The following is a 20,765-nucleotide window of genomic DNA, read 5'->3' as shown; positions in this document are numbered from 1 at the left end:
AACCCTAAACCCTGAACCCTAAACCCTAAACCCTGAACCCTAAACCCCTAAACCCTAAACCCTAAACCCTAAACAAACCTAAACCCTGAACCCTAAACCCTAAACCCTAAACCCTAAACCCTGATAACCCTAAAACCCTGAAACCCTAAACCCCTGAACCCTAAACCCTAAACCCTGAACCCTAAACCCTGAACCCTAAACCCTGAACCCTAAACCCCTAAACCCTAAACCCTAAACCCTGAAACCCTGAACCCTAAACCCTAAACCCCTGAACCCTAAACCCTAAACCCTAAGAACCCTAAACCCTAAACCCTAAACCCTAAACCCTAAACCCTAAACCCTAAACCCTGAACCCCTAAACCCTAAACCTAAACCCTAAACCCTGAACCCTAAACCCTGAACCCTAAACCCTGAACCCTAAACCCTAAACCCTGAACCCTAAACCCTGAACCCTAAACCCTGAACCCTAAACCCTAAACCCCTAAACCCCTAAACCCTAAACCCTAAACCCTAAACCCTGAACCCTAAACCCTAAACCCTAAACCCTAAACCCTGAACCCTAAACCCTAAACCCTAATCCCTAAACCCTAAACCCTAAACCCTAAACCCCAAACCCTAAACCCTAAACCCTAAACCCTAAACCCTGAACCCTAAACCCTAAACCCTTAACATGAAGGACAACCCCTTCCTTCCTTACCGTCCTTTGGCTCCCGCCATGCTTGGGATTTCTATTATGAGTTATCTCCTTTGGAAGGTAAGAAAAGAAAAAAAATACCAATATAAGAAAACAGAAAGAAAAAAAAAAAAGAAAAAAAATAAGAGAAGGAAAAAAAAAAGAAAAAAAAAAAAAAGTCAATGAATCAGTGGGTGTGTATAGGATTTCGCATTTTAGAGATGTATGTGTAGGATTTCGCATTTAGGGGTGTGTGTGTGTAGGATTGTGCATTTTAGAGATGTGTGTGTAGGATTTCGCATTTAGGGGTGTGTGTGTGTAGGATTGTGCATTTTAGGGTTTGAAGTAGTAATTACTGTTACGTGAACAACATTTCACACCGCTATTAAAGAAGCATTTCCTCCCTCTTTCTTTTTTTTTTTTTTATGCAGTATTTTGTAATGCTTGGTAAGACAAGAAAACGTTACAGAAGAGCTCATCAACTACGTGGTCCCTCCTTAGAAGAGCAGATTGTTGACCATGTTGACCAGGCAGATGGACCACGCGAATATATTTTAGTAAAGGAACGCAAACCTCGTTCTACGCCTATAAAAAGGAAGAAAGAACGTTCTCGTGGTCGCCGTATGATTATTGATATTCATTTAGAAGTATTAGACGAATGTGAAAAAGGGGATCTTCATTCGACGAAGGAGGACTTTTTTGAAATTTTGGTTCTGGCGTTTATGGGAAGCGAATTTATGAAGGGAGAAAATGTTCCTAAGGAACAGGTCCTAAGTTCAGATTCCGGATTTAGGGAGGAAGACTTTCTTCCTAAGGAACACGTTCCAAGTTCAGGTTTAGTGTTTAGGGAGCAAAGACTTTATTCCTAAGCAAGATGTCCCTGAGAAACAGGTTCCAAGTTCAGGTTTCGGGTTTACGGAAGGAAGACTTTCTTTCTGAGGATGGTGTTCCTGAGGAAAGTGTTCCTAAGGAAGGTGTTCCTAAGGAAGGTGTTCCTAGGGAACACGTTCCAAGTTTAGATTCCGGGTTTAGGGTGTAGTGAATATTTTTCTTTTTTTTTTTCCTTATTTGTTTTTTTTTCCTTTATCTTTTTTTTTTTTTTTTTTTTTTTGTTTTGTATTAATGGGGCTACTTTGATGTGTAATTAATATGTGCGGAGAAAAAAAATTTTCCCGGCTTCATTTTGTTTTTTTTGGTAAAATTTTTCTATTGAAGATACAAAATATGTTCATTAAATTTTTTTTTGTTATATGTTTTTACACTTTTAATTTTTTTTATTTTCAAAAAATTTTTTTTTTTTTTTTTTACACATAAATACTCTTTCTGAAGAGGTCAGCACATTTTTTTTTTTTTTTTTTTTTTCTTCGTTGTGCGCCTGCGTTAGGGGTACCTTATCTCATGTTGTTATTTAAACAAACACATGGAAGGAAAAGAAGTAATGAAATATGAAGAAAAGAAGGAAGGAAGAAAAAAAGAAGGAAAGGTAAAAAAGGAAAGAAGTAAAAGGAATGGAGGAAAAAAGGAAAAAAGAAAGTGTCTCCTTTTTTTTTCCTACACTGCATATGGTTTATGATGGTCATTTATGACTCCTCTGATGGGGGACGGAAACGGAACATTCCCCCTTCCCTTTCCCCTCCAGGTGTTCTACATCCGACCATAACCTACATTCTGGCGGCCGAGTGTATTACTTTTTGTTGTTCTAGCAGATGCCCTTCCTTCTCCTTCTCTGGTCGCCTGTCTTGTATATGCAGCAGAGCGTACTGTGGAATTGTCTGTTGTGGAGTCTAGTATGGAATCCGTTGTGGAAGCATCCTCCGTTAATGTGTCGAATTCATTCATGGTGGATGTTCTTCTTCTATTACTTCTTCTGCTGCTTCCAGAATGGTTACCAAACCAAGAAGACCATGGCTTATATTAAAAGGGAAGGAAAGGTTTAAAAGGGGAAAGGGTTTAAAAAGGTGTAGGGGGTTAAAAGGGGGAAACGAGGGTCTAAGGAAGGATGGTTTAAGGAGGAGGAAAGGAAAGGAGGGGCTCTAAGGAAGGAAGGAAGACTGTAAAGGGTGAAAGGAAGGAGGGACTAAGGACGGACTAAGGAGGGAAGGAAGGTAAGGTATAGGTCTAAGAAGGATGAAAATAAAGGGATCTAAGGCGAAGCAAGGAAAGGAAGGAAGGAAAGGAAGGTGGTGTTAGGAGGAAGGAAGGAAGGAAAGGAGGGTCTAAGGAAGGTTCTTACGTGGTGGATGGTTGGTGGAAGGGAAGGTTGTTAGGCGTGGTAGGTTGGTGGAAGGAAAGTTCTTATCGGTGGTAGGTGGGTTGTTAGGGATGGTGGTAGGTGGGTTGTTAGGTGGGTGGTAGGTGGGTTGTTAGGTGGGTGGTAGGTGGGTTGTTAGGTGGGTGGTAGGTGGGTTGTTAGGTGGGTGGTAGGTGGGTTGTTAGGTGGGTGGTAGGTGGGTTGTTAGGTGGGTGGTAGGTGGGTTGTTAGGTGGGTTGTTAGGGTTGGTAGAGTGATGTTATTAGGGGTGGTAGAATGATTTTGTTACGGGTGATAGAATGATGTTGTTGGGGGTGATAGAATGATGCTGTTAGGGGTGGTACAATGATGCTGTTAGGGGTGGTACAATGATGTTGTTAGGGGTTGTGCAATGATGTTGTTGGGGGTGGTAGAATGATGTTGTTAGTGGTTGTAGAACGATGTTGTTAGGGGTGGTACAATGATGTTGTTAGGGGTGGTACAATGATGTTGTTGGGGGTGGTAGCATGAAGGTTGAGGGTATTAGAGCGATGTTCCAGGTTGTGGGAACAGGGTTAAGGTTATGGGATAAGATTTTTTTCTAGGTTTTCGAATAACAATATGGCCCGGTATTTGGCTTCTTAGATTGAATATTTTTTTCTTAAAGAAAAAGAAAGGAGTCAGGAGCAAAAAGAAAATAGAAAAAACGAGGAAGAAAGGAAAAAGGAGGGAAAAAAAAAAAATGTGAGGGAGAAATGTAAAATGCATATGGAAGGAGAGAAGGGAAGTTTGCATGAATAAATTTTTTGGCTTGAATTTTTTTTTGCATCAGAAAAAAAAAAAATGAAAGAAAAGGAGGAAAAGATTTTGAAAACGAAGAAGAAAGAAAAAAAAGCAAAGAAGAAGGAAGAAAGGAAGAATGAAAAATGAAGGAAGGAAAAAAAACAAGGTTCAGTGTATGGGAGTAGGGTTAAGGTTAGGAGAATAGGCTTCACGTTGTAGAAGTAGGGTTCTGGGTGTGAGAGTAGGGTTGAGGGTGTAGAAGTACGATTATTCCTGGCATGGGAGTAGGATTAGGGGTGTAGGAACATGATTGTTATAATGGTTATGGAACAACAGTATGGCTATTTGTTTAGCATTTTATCGGGTGTATCTGCATTCTATGTAATGTGGTTCATAGAAGAGAAATGGGGAAATTAAAAAAAATGGTTAAGGAAAAAAGAAAAAAAGAAAGGATCAAAGAAAAAATTATTAAGGAAATTAAAGGAAAATAGGGAAAAAATGAAGGAATAAGGGCAGGAAAGAAGAATGAATGTAGGTAGAAAGTGTGTGCACAGTATGTGCTAGGTTCTTAAGAAACGTAATATATTCTTCTTCTTACTTTCATAAGTAAATGTTTAATTCCATTGTTGAATAACATTGAGTGAATTTTATTCATTGAATAACCTTGTTGAATGAGTGGTGGTGGTAAAAAAAAAAAAAAAAAATGACCCCGCCGAATAAGTTTGACAAATTGAAGAAGGATTGGTTGGCAGCACAGGGTAGTGGGGGGGAAGGGAATGATCCAGAGGTATGTTGTAATAGTGAAAGTTCTATGTAGAATAGAAGTTGGACAATGTATAAAATTGTGTAATTCCCTCCTTCGTGATTAGTAATGACTAAATATTAAATTGTACTTGTACATGAATATGTTATTTCAATTTTCAGGAAGAGTTATGGAAAAGAATACAAAAGTGGATTAAGGAATTCCTTGGGAAAATGAACAGTAGGGAGAATGATCAAATGGGAACAACTGGATGTAACATGGTCTATAAGGACAAAACAGAAATAACACAGTGGGAGAAGGACATGTGTGTTTATATTTTAGGAAATTTATGGAAGATTAAGGAAAAAAAGGACGGTGATGAGGATCGTAATGAAATGAATGGAAAAATGAGAGAATATGTACAATGTACAATAATGAATATGTGGTTATTTATATACCAAAATATATATTGTGAAATGACAAATGTTATGCGCAGCGCTTATGAGGCAATGCAAAATCTAAACACAATCTTCGACGTAGGACAGCGTAAGGAATATATTAAATGCGAGTACGAGGAATTTACTACTATGAAGGTAGGGGGTAATAATATTTTGGAACATATATTCAATAAGACATTTACACAGGGGAGACTTATGGGAAAAATAAAAGAAATGAATCCTGGAGATTACTGTGTTAAGAGAACAAATAGTGAAGTAACAGCGGGAGGACCAGGAAGAGCTAATAATGGTAATGAGGAGTACAAAGCAAAAAGTGGAGGAGAAGGGAAATATAGGATGGTGGTCAAAGAAGTTCCAGGTGCAAAGAGTAAATTAGCAAGAATGAAGAAGACACTAGGAGAAACGGCGCAACCCGTACCAGCTCACCCTAATGGACAGGTCCCACCACAAAAAACAGCAAGCAGCGAGGCAGGATGGCATTTCCTTCACTTAATGACTGAGTGGATACATCGTAATAAAACAGTTGGAAAAGATGTAAGTACAATAGTGCATGTATAATATTTCACATAATGCATAATGTAATATACAATGTATGCGTAGCGGCAGTGCATAATGTACGTGTTCAGCATAATGTAGAGAATGTGCGTTTTGCATAAGGCAGAATGTGCGTGGAAAGATCTAAGGAAAAAAGGGGTCTAAGGAGGAGGAATGGGGGAGTGAAGGAAATAAGGGCCTAAGGAGGAAGAAGGAAAGTTGTCTAAGGAAAGAAGGAAGGAAAGGAAGGGTCTAAGGAGGAACGAAGGAAGGAGCTAGGAAGGAGTTCTAAGGAGGAAGGAAGGAATGGTAGGGTCTTAGGGGGGGAAGAAAGGTGGTCTTATGGTGGAAGGAAGGAGGGTCTAAGGAAGGAGGGGGTGTTAGGGTTATGAGTAAGGTGGTGATTATGGGGGCGTGAGGGCATAAGTGTGGGCGTCAGTGTGGACTCTTGAATGAGGGGTTCCTAGGGGTGAAGGAAAGAAGAAGGGGGTGAAAGGAAGAGGAAGGGGGTGAAAGAGCGAGGAAGGCGGTGAAAGGAAGGAAAGGTGTAAGGAAAGAAGGGGTTAGAAGGAGTGGAAGGAAAAGGGTCTAAGGAAGGAAGGTTGTGAGGTAGGTGGTAGGAAGATTGTTAGTCGTGGTTGGTGAAAGGAAGGTTGTGTCAGGTGGTTGGTGAAAGGAAGGATTGTTAGGTGGTAGGGTGGTAGGAAGGGTTGTTAGGTGGTGGTAGGTGGAAGGTTGTTAGGGATGGTTGTAGGTGGAAGGAAGGAGAGTCTAAGGAAGAATGTGTTTGTTTGTAGAAGATATATAGGGGAAATATGTTTTTGTGGAATGTGTGTTCAATGTGTAGATGGATGCATCCATTTAAATGGATGATTAGTATAATTGATGGGAAATGGGTGGAGCAACAGTACTATACAGATATATATTAATGTATTACTTAACATTATTTCTGTAGGATAAAATATGGAAAGATATTAAGAATGTACTGGATGACATGCTTAAGAATGTTAAGAATGATGCAGATGAAATAAAGAAATTGTGTGATAATTATGGAGAAGGGAGCAGCAATACAACGGCCAAGAACAGAGGGAAAGAATTATGTAAAATACTAACAAAAATTATATATTGGATTGATGGACTCAAGGAAGTGAATAAGGGAGGAGGGAAATATCAGTGGGAAAGAAGGACGGACATCAAGAATCAAGATGATTGGGAGTTCACGTCAATGCTAAGATGTATATTAGGAAAAATAACTATAGCCAAAATGTTCCTGACACACTGTGATATGGATAACGTTGCGCCAATTGTGATAAAAGCAATAGAAGAGAATATAAAGAAGAAAGGTGTAGAGGCAGAGCATGAGAAATGCGAAGAAATAAATTTCAAAGGTTTAAATATTGGAGGGAAATTTCTTTGGAGTGAAATGGATGATTGGATAGACAAAGGAACGGGTGAAAGGGGAAGGGTAAAAGATATAAAGGAAAAGGGACAGCACTGTAGGGGCGGTAATTTAAATGTAAAGGGAAGTAAGGTAGTAAAGGGAGATCGAAAAGACACTGTTAAATTATTAGGACTAAATGACGAGGACGACCTAGAAAACTTGGCTAATGATAAGGATAATTTGCCGAAGCAGGCATTGTATAAAGTGGTGCAAAAATTAGAGAAGAAAATAAAAAAGATGAAAGACCCTCTGGGATGTTTTCAGCCGACAACCAACGGATTTGCCAATGATGACGAAGAAGAACGTAAGAGTGCATTTTAACTTGTGGAATATATTACATGACTGCATACATGAAAAATCTGTCCGCTTATTCTTTTCCTGTACGAAATAGGATTATTAAGAAGATAGAAAGAATTATAAGGCCTATATACATGTGTTACATCTTATTTCCATACAGTTACTATTGAAGAATGGTTTACGGCATTTTCTAATGAACCAACTAATGAGGATGCTATGAATTTGGATGAATTCGAAACTCTCTCATTGGTATGCGATGAAAATGATGCTACTGATGAAAATGGGGACACTATTAATTTAAGCAAACATAAAGCTTTCTGTAGAATTATGATTAAAAATATATTGTTAGTAACGAATATAGAAAACCAATATAAAAACCAGAAGACGAAGTGTAAAGGCAGTGTTAAGGGTATTCCACTATGTGACCTATTGAAAGTCTGGATGACATACATGGACATATTCTGTGTACCCCGTAAAGTAATGAAGTTCTTATTCAGTACTGTGGGAGCATGGAAGGAACGATTTGATAAGGATGCACAGTATACTCCATGTAATTACGATGGACACACTAATATGTACAGAGGGAAAACAGACATGTTAGAGAAGGTCTGGAAAGTACTGCACAGCAGTATTATTCATAATAAAATAAGAGCAATAACTAAGGAGAAATTATGTGAAAGTGGAAATTGGCAGTACAGAAAAAATGCGCCAGAACTCACAAACGTCCCGCGCGTAGAAACAGAAGAGGACAAGGAGGTGGTCTCCCCTTACGGCGACCTGAATAACTTGCAGGAAATTATGGACAAAATTGAGGAAGGAATTGAGCAGGAAGAAGACGAAAACCAAGAAATGTTAGAAGAATTAGAAAGAACCATAGAAGAAACCATACAAGAATTTGTTGCTAAACCATCCCTCTCCACCTCAACAACCATGAACACGGAAGCGGACAACATTAATGAAATAATTAAGGAACTGTGGCAGGTATAATATAATATAATCTACTTAATTGTAGAATGAATAATGTCAGTAAAAATACTAATATTCTAGTTAAGGATGAAAATATAAATGCTGTTATTCATTGAGGAATGCATATATGTGCGTATTTGAATATATTTTATTTACCTACAGAGAGAAGATGTAAGTGAAGTTATGAAATTTATGAAAGAAATATCCCAGAAAATAAACAACAACAATGAAGTGAAGGTTCTAAAGAGTGTGTGCGGTGATGAGGATGGAAACAAGGAAAAAGACGTGACAGAGGTGGACCGAGATTTGTGCAAAATGTTTTTAAGGAATTTTATAATGACAACCATAGGGGACTCTGGCGGATTAATCATGAAGAATGGAAGAAATAATATAAATATTAGGCACAATACAAAGTGTGACATTTTTAATCTTTGGTTACAGCAATACAAAGAAAAAACAAAATGTGACCCAGAAGAAATATATAATTATATTAAGAATATTGTGAAAAAAGTAGCTGACCATCTATCGGTAGCACTAAAATATGAAGAGTGTAAGTACGGAGTGGATAGCAATTTATTTGCCGATGAAGAAGACAAGTCCTCTGTAATTAAAAAATGGTTACAGGATCAGAATAGAAATAAGGACATAGGAAAAATGGAATCAGGAGAGAACTGTGGTCAAACCATATATGGAAAAGAAAGGAAAATAGATGTACTTGGAGTATCAACATCAACGAAGGGCAAGGATGAATCAAAGTCGTCTACTTCTGTCCCTGTCACTCATGCTTCCGAAGGAAGTCTTCCTCCCGCAGCACCACCACAGGACCCATCATCAGGAATACAGTCACCCACATCACAAGCAAAATCAGTGACACCATCACAAGCAACAGAAATAACAACAACATCATCAGCTGGGAGTGTTACAGCAGCAAAAGGTGATCCAAGGGAAAGTGGCACAGCCATACCTCCTGTTGCCGCCCTAGATAGCAACAAGATAGACTCTTCCGACCTCCTTATCCCATACATTCCTACCATTCCTGTCTTCATTGGTATTTCTGCGATGACCTATCTGCTCTGGAAGGTAAAAGAATAGAAAGTAGAAAAAAAAGTGCAAAAAACTGGAAAAAAAAAGAAAGTAAGAAAGAAAAATAAGAAAATAAAGGAATATAAAAATAAAGGGAAAAAAAAAAAAAAAAAGAAGAATGAAAAAAAAAAAGGGGAAGAAAAAAATAAATAAAGGTGAATGAATGATGGGGGGGGAGGATGTTTGTATAGGATTTCGCATTTTAGGGGCTGTGTGTAGGATTTCACATTTCAGGGGTGTGGGTGTATAGGATTTCGCATTTTATGGGTGTGGTAGTAATTACTGTTGCGTCTGAACAACATTTAACATCCCTATTAAAGAAATATTTTTTTCCCTTTTTTTTTTTTTTTTTTTTTGTTCAGTACTTTGGAATGCTTCGTAAGGGAAGAAGACTTCACAGAAGAGCTTATCAAGTACGTGGTCCAACCATACAGGAACAACTCCTTGCTCATGTGGACCAACGTGGTCCACGTGAATATATTTTAGAAAAGGAAAGAAAACCTAGACGTCGGCCAAGAAGATTACCCGGAAGAAAACCAGTTAGCTGCCGCATGATTATTGATATTCATTTAGAAGTCTTAGACGAATGTCAAAAAGGGGACCTGCATTCGACGAAGGAAGACTTTTTTGAAATTTTGGTTCAAGAATTTATGGGAAGCGAATTTATGAAAGAAGAAAATGTTTCTAATGAACAGGTTGCAAGTTCATATTCTGGTTTCAAGGAGGAAGACTTTGTTCCTAAGGAGGATGTTCCTTTGGAACAGGTTCCAAGTTCAGATTCCGGGTTTAGGGAAGGAAGACTTTGTTCCGCAGGAAGGTGTTCTTAAGGAAGGTATTCCTATGGAACAAGTTCCAAGGTCAGATTCCGGGTTTTAGGGTGTGGTAAATATTTCTCTTTTTCTTTTTTTTTTTTTTTTCGTTTTGTATTAAGGTGCTCATGTTTTTGTGTAGTTAATATGAGTCGGGAAAAAATTTTCCCCTTATTTTGATTTGTTTGGTGAATTTCTTCTTTATTGAAGAATTAAAAAATGTTTATTCATTCTGTTACAAAAATTTTTATCTTTGTAATTTTTTTTTGTTTTTTTATAATAAATATTTCTTCAGAAATGTCAATAACTTTTTTTTTTTTGCGCTCCCCCCTTTTTGGGAGAATTCATTCCTTATGTGCTTATTCAAACTTACAAATGGAAGGAAGGAAGGACAAAGAAGAAAAAGAAGAAAAAGAAGAAAAAAAAAGAAGGAAAGAGAAGGAAGGAAAAAAAAGAAAAGAAAAGGAATGAAAAAAAAAAAATAAAGAAAGAAGGAAAAGAAAAGGAAGAATGATCATTTTTGCTTCTTTACATTGTACGAACTATGCGCACTTATTTATGTTCGTCCCTTCTTCCCTTCATCCGAAGGGGTGCAGGAAGGAAGTGCATTGTTCCTCTATCCCCTTCCCTTTTCATGTCTTACATTCTAATGTGTGTTACATGTTCTGATAACCTATATTTGGACGACCCGTTGTATCATTTGTTCTTCCTCCTGTTCTTCCACTTCTGGTGGTAGCTGCTCTTGTAGGTGGTATTGTGGTAGACCGTCTTCCGTATGCAGTAGAACGTACTGTAGTGGAATCAAGAATGGAACTTCCTTCCGTTGCGTCCAGTACGGAATCCGTTGTGGAAGCATCGTCCGTTAATGTATCGAATTCATTCCTCATGGTGGATCTTCTTCTTCTGTTCCTTTTTCCTTCATTTCCAGAACTGTGGTTACCAAACAAGGAAGACCATGGTTTATACTGAAACAAAAGAAGGGAAGCAAAGGGGTTTAAAGCGGAAAGAGTTAACAGACAAGTTAAAGGATGGGTTAAAAGGGAGAGGGTTAAAAGAATGAAGATTGTTAGGGGTGGAAGGTAGGTTGTTTGGAGTGGAAGGAAGGGTTGTTACGATGGTTCTAGGTGGGTCGAAGGAAGATTCTCAGGTGGGTTGTTATGGGTGGTTCGTGGAAGGAAGATTGTTAGGTGGGTTGTTAGGTGGGTTGTTAGGTGGGTTGTTAGGTGGGTAGGTGTGTTGTTAGGGTGGTGGTAGGTGTGCTGTTAGGTGATAGGGTGGTAGGTGGGTTGTTAAGGTGATGGTTGGTGGAAGGAAGGTTGTTAAGGTGATGCTTGGTGGAAGGAAGGTTGTTAAGGTGATGCTTGGTGGAAGGAAGGTTGTTAGGTGGTAGTGTGGTACGTGGAAGGGAAGGTTGTTAGGGGTGGTACGGTGGAAGAGAAGATTGTTAAATGATTCAATTTTTTTATTTAAAAATTTTTAAATTTTGGATGCTTACTTTGTATAATATGAAAGGGGTACCTATTGTTGCTAAGGTGCCAAAGATAGAAGAAAGGGAAGACGCTGTAGTAGCAGTACGAACGGCTTGGTCTGTTTTTGAGGCGGCTAACTGTGCTTCCTGTGCTATTCTGTCTTGAGCAATTTTTAATGGATAGTCCAATTTATGGAGTGCAATCTGAATGGTGCCACCATTTTTCGTCCAAAAATGTTCACAGTAATTATAACTATTACCCTTTTTACAGTGTGTTTCCATTGCATCCTTCGCTTTTTTGACTTTTTCTATGTAACTTTCACATTCATTAACAACCTTTGAGCCACCATTCGTTAATAATGCTAGTACAGTAGTATCGTCATATAAAAAATCAAATAAGGTTTTTCTATCATTGAAAGTTTTAATGTCAACACTGTCGCATATATTTTTACATCCATTTCCTTTGAATATATTCTCCATCAGTTTTGAACAAATCCGATGTAGGGTGTCCTGTACTTTGTTAACACCCGAACTATTAAATAATTTATGCCCTATCCAAAAGTATAAAAAATAACAGGCTCCCTCTTGGAACAATCTGCCTTTTCCATATATCGTGGAAATGTAGCATGCAGCGTCAATAATGTTAGCATAATGAGTTCCCATCTCAGTTTTTAAATCATTAAGGCCATTTAATTGTCCTGTTTTGCAGTGAGTTTCATGTTTCATGTCGGTCCTCTCGAATATATCATAGTAATCCTGATAAGAAGGTAAGGTTTTTTCCAACGTTTGTTCCTGTAAAAGGTGTAAGGAAGCACGTATATATATATACATATATATATATGTATGTATATATGTATACTTATATATGTATATATACATATATATATTTATGTATATATATATATGTTCATTTTTGAATAGGGAAGGAAAATGGAATGTGTGCACAGTACCTGCTCATCATCACTCCATTCCTCCATTGTTTATGTAGATGTGTGTTGTATATATTTTTCTTCTCTTCTTTTGTATTTATGTATGTATAATGTGAAATTTATATATATGTTAGAAGTTGTGTTCTGTTTTATTTATACATTTAAAAGGACCAATGTATGTATATATGTGAAAATTATCCGCCCCGCCCTTTCGGTTTTTGTTTTTTTCATAATACAATGAAAATACAATGAATATTCAGTTTTTACAATACAATGAAATAGGATTATGAATAGTGGAATTTTTCTTCTTTTTTATTCTATAGAATATATATGTGTCGTTTAATTTTTTTCAAGTAATGCTAACACATTATATGTATTAAGTTATTGCATATATGTATAATTACAAGTAAGAATAGGAAGGAAAGGGCGCATAATTTTGTTTATCCGAACTTAGCACAATAAAAATTTTGAGCATGCAAGCACATATACTTTCTATTGTTATGTATAAGAAAAGAGAAGGGGAAGGGAGGTAATTGTTCATTAAAAAGTTCCTAACATGTATAACTGTAGTAGAGTTTATATATGCGAAGAGCATTTTTTTTCTCCCTTCTTTCCTTCATTCCTTATTCTTTCTTATTCCTTCATTCCTTCCTATTACTTCTTTCCTTTTATTCCTTCTTTCCTTCCTTCCTTCTTTCCTTCCTTCCTTCTTTCCTTCCTTCCTTCTTTCCTTCTCATTACTTCTTTTTCCTTCTTCCCTTTCTTATTCCTTCCTTTTCCTTCATATTCCTTCCTTTTCCTTCATATTCCTTCTTTTTCCTTCATATTCCTTCTTATTCCTTCTTGTTCCTTCACTTTCCTTCTTATTCCTTCTTGTTCCTTCACTTTCCTTCTTTCTTTCTTTTTCCTTCTTCATTGGTGTACCTTCGATTCATAACATAGAATGTATGATCCAAGTAGTATATAGGAAAAATTCCAAAAAATAGGGACTAAATAAAAATAGTTTGCCCATAACTTCGTACTATATATGATTTTCACATAAAAATTCTTAACAAGAAAGGGGGAACTGATTGTGGAGACCGCTGTCGTTCACCTTTTACATCATTCCTTTTATGCACTATATTGTGTCCTACGTATTCGAATAACATTACATTCCTGTGGTTCTTTTTCTTATGTAAAATGGAAAGTGCAGACTGCCTTAAATCTTGTAAATCGAGGATCAAGAGTAAGATATATGTACAATGCTTTCCCATTACCTCCTGATGGATATGGATAGAAAGGATTTGACACATAGACTTACGTACCGCCCCGCCCTTTCCGCTGGCCATTCGTCTAATCCATTCGTTTTCTGTGTCCGTACACAGTACGTATTGATTTTTTTTACAGAGTTTTTTTTTTTTTTTTTTATACAGAATACTTTTTTATACAGCAGCATAAAAGGAGCGAACATGTGTAACGCACTCCTATTAATTGTACATACACATACAACAGTGGGAGGCTTTACATCCATGAGTTACCATCGCCATTATATAATGGTGTGGTTGTCCATTATATATGGTGTGGGTGTCCATTATGGTGGGGTCAAAGTGACGTTACAATCATGGAAGCAGTCTAATAAAGTGTATACACAGCTACCGCTGCTTTCCTTACATTATACCGCATATAGCAGACTGATGTATTTTTTATTATTACGACATCATGTTTTATAAATGAATGTAGTGTGCCCTGTCCCTAATGGTACAGGGCAGTGCACATTCAGCTCGAATGATATGTTTTTCCAATGGTAAGTAGAACATTGTAGACTGTTAGTTCTAGCGGTTTGTGGTAATAGTAAATTTTCTTCCCCCAAGGGAAAAGGGACAACATTACCTTACTAAGGTGGAAAGGAAGGAAAAAGATTCCTCCTCCTTCTTGAGGGAAGGAAGGAAAAGGGGTGCAAGTAACCTTCCTTAGAAGGAAGGGAAGAAGGAGAACATCCTTCTCCCCTGTGGGGACAAAGGTCCCTTTGGGGGGACAACTCCTACAGAGAACAGTTTTTTCTTTATTCCCATAAGGATTAATTTCCCCTAAGTGTGAAGGAATATTATATATATGTGAAGGGAGAGTGTTTATTATATATTATGGGGGAGGGGTATGTGTGTGATCTATAATGCGTACATGCACTTGTGCGCATACTTCTGCACAGATATGGGATGATGAAGATGGTAATGGCGCATATACAAAATTTGTACATTTCCTTCTTACTTAAAAATATAGAACTAATATAAGGCACTTGGTGGTATGATGTTTATGCGTGCAAAATTTTGTTCATAACGTCATTCTAGCAACTTTATTGTAAGTGAATTTTATAGTGTGGGAATGCAGTTATTCACAAATCTTCCTCTTTAAGAATTTTTTTTTTGCAGAAACATTTTCACCTTTTTTAATTTTATTTGTTGATATTTTTCTACATGTAGCAATTATTTATGTGACAATTCCGTTAATTATGCATAAAGGAAGAAGCTGCATAGAATGAGGAGAAAATAGGAAATGACGCTAAAAATAATTTATGTCGAAGGAATGAGTTGTATACAACATATATAGGTAAACATTAGGAAAAGGTAAAATGAAATGTTCCATGTTTTTTCTTTTTTTATTCCGCATTATATTTCATATTCATTCGGAAAAAAAAAAAAAAATATGCAAATTCTATGGATATATATACACGGGAGGAGAGAGTATTTCTAACGGTATGTTAATTCATTTGAGCAAAAAGAAATTCTTCCTTATTGCACGTGCATTTTCATTATTGCGGGTGAGAATTCTACTATAGCAAGTGCGTTTCACAGTTCCCTGCGCACTTCATTTTTTCATAATTCATTTATTGCCAATGTGCTAATGACAACTTTATTTTCCTTAAAAAAACTGTATATTTAATGAATTCTAGGATGAGTAATATATTTTTTTTTCTCTGACAATAATTTGTTCTTAACAATTTTTTTCCCCGGAGAACAATTTGTTTCTTTAATATTAATTTGGTAGCGCATTCATGTGAATGGGCTTAATAGGAGAACAGCGTTCTGAGCAGGTGTAAAAGTTGTATAAAAAACAAAATAAAAAAAAAGAACGAATAATGTGACAAAAGAAATGTATATATATAATGTTCCTTTTAAAGAATAAAAAAAAAAGAATGAATAAAAAAAGGGTTGAAAAAATGAATGAAAAAAATTCCACACATACTTCTGGAAAAAATCAGTCAAAGGACGATAGTATGGTAGAAAGGAATGTGTTGCATGCAATGCATGATGAAATGTCAGTTTCATTTGATAAGTAAACCAATTTCATTGTGAATAATGTGGTAAAAGGAAAAATGACTCCGTCGAAGGATGAAGATACGGAATTCAAGAAATTGAAGGAGAAATGGTTGCAGGAGAAGTATAAGGGGAATAGGGGCCCAGGGGAGGTAATATAATACAATCTATATGAAGAGTATTAATATGTTCCTGTTTTGAACCATATTGCTCTAATTTAATAATAATGGGTACATAATATACGCGGAGTATATGTGGATATGTTATTCTAATTTGCAGACACAACTAATGCAGAGTATAGTACGCTGGACCAATGAAACCTTGAAGGAAATGATTAAGGAAGAAACTGATGAAATTGGTAAGAATGGATGCAAAATTATGCAGGAACAAGGGAAGAAGATGTCACCGGAGGAGTTGGAAGTATGTGCCTTCATTGTAAATAATTTATGGAACATGAAAACAAAAAGTGCAAGTCTATGCAGAAAAGATGACATTAAAGCAGTAATGGAAGAATACGTCCGATGTTCAGTAATGAATGCGTGGATTCATAAATACTGGAATACACATTGTGAGGTGGCAAAAAATGTTATACACAATGCACTCGGTGTAATGGGGAATATAAGTGCAAGTCTTAGTTCAAGTGATGGGTGTGAAGAATGCGATTATAAAAAATTGGAGCTTATGAAAATAAAGGAAATACCAATGTTAGCAATTATTCTTCATATGATACAGAACAATACGAAAGTTATGAAATTAATAAATAGTGGAAAATCGGAGAAACCATGTAAAGAACAAGGGGTTAACGGGTTGGTAGGGGATCTCTTGAATAATAATGGTACAATGAGTACAGGAACTGTAGAATCAACAGGAAAGGAAAAAACAAGAGAAGGCAGATCAGAGAATGATGATAATGCTGCAGCTAGTGCAGGAAGTGGACCAAAAAATGAAACTAGCCAATCTGCTGGAAGTGATGAAGTAGACCTTATATATACTTACGGTCCAGGAGGACTAACAGTAACTCGTGTTCCAAGTCGTGGGTACAGTTACGATTACATATATATATATGTACATACGCTATATATATATATATATATATATATATATATATATATATATATATATATATATGCTTCACAAAAAATAGTGGTTGTACGCCAAAAAAAAAAAAAGTATTCCTCTTTTCTGCTCTCTGCTCTTCTACTTTTTTGTCATTTTCACAATGACAAGAATACAGAATTCAATGATAATTATTCTATAATATTTTTCTCTCTGTTTTTCCCCTTCCTGTAGGCGAAGTACAAATGAAGCTGTACTTCTGGTATTCGGTACAGATGGACCTTTTCCGGGCATTGAGGACGAGCCGAAAAAACAAGACCAGGAAACAGTGGCTTTGGACCCACCAGAAGAACCTTCCTACGATTACTGTGCCAATAGTGGCAAACCATGGAATATACGTTGGTCTAGTTCAGTAAGCTACTGGGTGGAGAAGAAAAACAAGTATAATCTGGTAAGAATAACATACAAAGCAGAATGGAAAAAAAATACGATGCACATACAGTAGTGCAGGGAGAGGATGGAGCAATTGCTCCCGCTCCTTCCCTTCCTAAAGGAGGAAGGAAATAAGCTTCCTGAAGAGAAGGAAGAAAGGTACTTTCCCCTGAAGGAGGAAGGAATGTTGTTCCCATTCCTTCTAACCCCTTCCTTCTGACGTCCCCTCCTTTCCTTTCCTTCTCCTTCCAGGTTGGATTCTGGGAAGACATAGAAAAGATATTTAAGAATTTTGCTAAATATTTTGAGAATGAACAGAGCGATGAGAAAAATAATGTAAATACTATTTTAGAGGTAATGTGCGCGACCAGCATGATAAATAATGAGCAGGACTGGAAACATTATAAAGGGATATGTGAAATCATTGTTCGTGCATTATATAACATGTATCCAAAAGAAAAAGCAGATAGGGCCCATGACAACCAAGTAGTTGGCCCGTTGAAGCATTTTATGGAATGCACTATGCTAAATGTTATTGTAACAAAATTGCTAAATAAAAATTGTACAAAGGAGGAAAACATAAAAAAGATCTTTAAGGAAGTGAATGGAGCATTAGGAAGTATGAAGGGATTTTTAGACATAGAGACCCCCATAAAACAATGTGTAAAATGTAATAGGGAAAGGTGGAACCCAGGAAAAACGGATGAAAAGGATGTCGATACGCAGTTCGCAGTCTGGATCAACGATAATGGTGACATCAAAAGTTGGATGGAAAACATAAAAAAAATGGGCGCATGTGAAGCGGGCTCAACAAAGGAAGAACTGTCAGAGAAAAGCAAAACAGAGCTCATGCAGGAAGCACAAAGAATAGTGAAGGAACAAGTAAAAGAAGTAAAGGCAAAATTGCAGGAAGCGAAAAATAAAGAGGAAAAAAAACAGACGGTCATCCCAGAGACAGTACACAATGGTAACACTGTAACGAGGCAAGATGTTCCTCTACCACCACCAACTCCAAGTCGGGCAGCAGCACCATCACAGGGGGCAGGTAAAGATGCAACATCTTCTACAAGTACACCAGAAAGTGTGAACTGTAAGGACAAAGAGGCTGATGATGGTGCAGAGTTAGATCTTAGTTTACTTGATTCTTGCTCTGAAGGTTCTAATAATATTCCAGCAGAACCATCCACTCCTGTTCCTTCTAATGAAAACCAAGAAGCTAAGCCCGGGGAGGGTGCTGTTGGTGTTCCTGGTAGTAAGGAAGCTACCGTTGATTTAACTGGAGGCACTGCTCAACTTTCCCCTGCTCCCTCTTATTTTCCTGCCCCAGGTCCCGCTGCAGCCTCTCCTCCGAAGGCTAAACCCGATAGTTCCGATGGGAACTCTGATCCTGCAGTTACTCAAGAATCCCGTCACCAAAGTGATGACGTCGCAGGCGTTGGTACACCTGCTGCTAGTAGTGGTGTAAGTGGGGGCGGTAGCTCTGGGAAACAGTTTCCTGATGATCAAAATGGTGTCCAAGGCGGGAAGGCCCATGGAAGTCAGAGTGGTCCTTCCCCTGTTCCTGCTTCATCGCCTGATCAGAAAGATAGTGTTACTACTGGTGTTGTTCAGGATAATCCACAGGAACCCAGCGTGGATGGTCAATCATCCAGTTCAGGAGTACAGGGTCCACATGGAATATCCCCAACAACGGAAGATCACCAAAATACAGTTATTTCGGCAACACCAGCAGTGGCGACAGTATCGCAGAAATCACCATCTGCAGCTGCCCTAGTACCAGCAAGCCGTCCACGCAGCTTCAGGGAAGAATGGAATATATGGAATCTAAGGGATGGTATCATCTCCTATATTCCATTAATTCCCACCATGATTGGCACGGCTGTTATGGGTTACCTTCTTACCAAGGTAAAAAATACATACACGTATCATAAGGAGAACATATATATATATATATATGCACAAAAAAAATGTCTTTACTTTTTTTATAATAATCCTTATGATTATAATAAAAACATTGCTCCCATTCCTCCTTCCCTTTCTTCCTTTCCTTTTTTTTTCCTCTTTTTCCTTTCTTCTTTTTTTTTTCCTTTTTATTTATTCCTTTCTTTCCTTTTATTCCTTCTTTCCTTCCTTTTCATTCTTTCCTTCCTTTTCATTCTTTCCTTCTAAGACCCCTTCCTTCCTTAGAATCATCCTTTCCTTTCCTTCTTTCCTTATTCTTTCTTATTCCTCCTTTCCTTCTTGTTCCTTCCTTTAGTACCTTACCCTACCTGGTAAAAATAGAAAACGTTACAGAAGGGCTTATCAAGTACGTGGTCCAACGTTACAAGAACAAATTATGGACCATGTTGACCAACCTGTTCCACATGAATATTACATTGTAAAGGAACGCAAACCTCGTTCTACGCATATAAAAAGGAGGAAAAAACAGGGCGTTCGTCGTCGTGGTGGCGTACGTTGCCGCATGATTATTGATATTCATTTAGAAGTCTTAGACCAATGTCAAAAGGAAGACCTGCATTCGACAAAGGAGGACTTCCTTGCCATTCTTGTTGAAGAATTTATGGGAAGCGAATTCATAAAAGGAGAAAATGTTCCTAAGGAAGAGGTTGCAAGTTCAGATTGCAGGTTTAGGGAAGGAAGACATTGTTCGTAAGGAAGGTACCCCTAGGGAACAGGTTCTATGTTCAGATTCCTGGTTTAGGTAAGAAAGACTTTGTTCCTAGGGTCGATGTTCCTAAGGAAGAGGTTCCAAGTTCAGATTCCGGGTTTAGGGAAGGAAGATTTTGTTCCTGAGGAAGATGTTCCTGTGGAACAGATTCCATGTTCACATTCCCGGTTTAGGGAGGGATGACTTTGTTCCTACAGAGGATGTTCCTAAGGAAGTGGTTTCTAGTTCAGATTCCGGGTTTTAGGGTGTAGTGAATATTTTTCACTTTTTTTTTTTTTTTTTTTCCAAATCTTGTTTTTTTGTAATATCTTACGCGGTGTAATTTTGCTCCGCGGAGCATCACGCGAACCCTTCGCGCACAATTTGGAGGAGCACTTTTTTCAAATGGTTCATAGTTGGACCTTTGAAAGAAGAAAAGAAATTATTATGTTAAAGTCAAAAGAATTACAGAGACAAAATTTTATAACGAAATAAATTAACACTTTAAATATTAAGTGAAAAAAAATTCCAGGCAAGCGAGAATAGAATAGGAAAATTTTTTCTTGACTTATGTTTATTGCACATTAACGTGAGAGCACTTTCGTACAATACAAAAAAGGGAAGGGAAAAGAAGAGAAAAAATACAACACACGAAGAAGCCAATGTATTTCTTGCACTGTATGAATTGTGCTATTATTTATGTTCCTTTCGAGGGGAACACTAATTCAACGCTCCATGCAATGTTACATCACATACGATGTGTGTTTTACATGTTCTGATAGCCTACCATCCCGCGACCTGCCCGTGTATTATTTGTTCCTGGTCTCCTTTCCCTTTCTCTGGTTGGCTATCCTTGGGTAGACGATCTTGTGTGCGGAACGGGAGAACCTAGTGTGGTGGAATCATCCGCTGTTTAGAGCTCAG

The 20,765-nt window shown here is 37.5% G+C and overlaps 3 protein-coding genes across 3 annotated transcripts; all 3 read left to right on the top strand.

The window, feature by feature from the left end:
- Positions 1–670: 670 nt before the first annotated feature.
- On the top strand, positions 671–10,034 carry PCOAH_00051310 (SICA antigen; the record flags this gene model as incomplete). The annotated part of the gene is made up of 5 exons (XM_020061913.1): positions 671–754; positions 1,105–1,512; positions 4,611–5,120; positions 6,376–6,978; positions 9,570–10,034. 5 exons carry the CDS (start codon positions 671–673, stop codon positions 10,032–10,034), a joined length of 2,070 nt encoding a protein of 689 aa, XP_019917164.1.
- Positions 10,035–15,762: 5,728 nt separating this feature from the next.
- Positions 15,763–17,465, top strand: PCOAH_00051300 (SICA antigen; the record flags this gene model as incomplete). The annotated part of the gene is made up of 5 exons (XM_020061912.1): positions 15,763–15,855; positions 15,983–16,740; positions 16,994–17,210; positions 17,313–17,350; positions 17,444–17,465. 5 exons carry the CDS (start codon positions 15,763–15,765, stop codon positions 17,463–17,465), a joined length of 1,128 nt encoding a protein of 375 aa, XP_019917266.1.
- A 1,592-nt stretch (positions 17,466–19,057) lies between these two features.
- On the top strand, positions 19,058–19,847 carry PCOAH_00051290 (SICA antigen; the record flags this gene model as incomplete). The annotated part of the gene is made up of 2 exons (XM_020061911.1): positions 19,058–19,096; positions 19,449–19,847. The coding sequence occupies 2 exons, from the start codon at positions 19,058–19,060 to the stop codon at positions 19,845–19,847; spliced, it is 438 nt and encodes a 145-aa protein (XP_019917227.1).
- Positions 19,848–20,765: the final 918 nt, after the last annotated feature.

The sequence above is a fragment of the Plasmodium coatneyi genome, chromosome 13, assembly GCF_001680005.1.
Source record: "Plasmodium coatneyi strain Hackeri chromosome 13, complete sequence".
NCBI lineage: Eukaryota > Apicomplexa > Aconoidasida > Haemosporida > Plasmodiidae > Plasmodium > Plasmodium coatneyi.
This window is presented reverse-complemented; position numbering and strand designations above follow the sequence as displayed.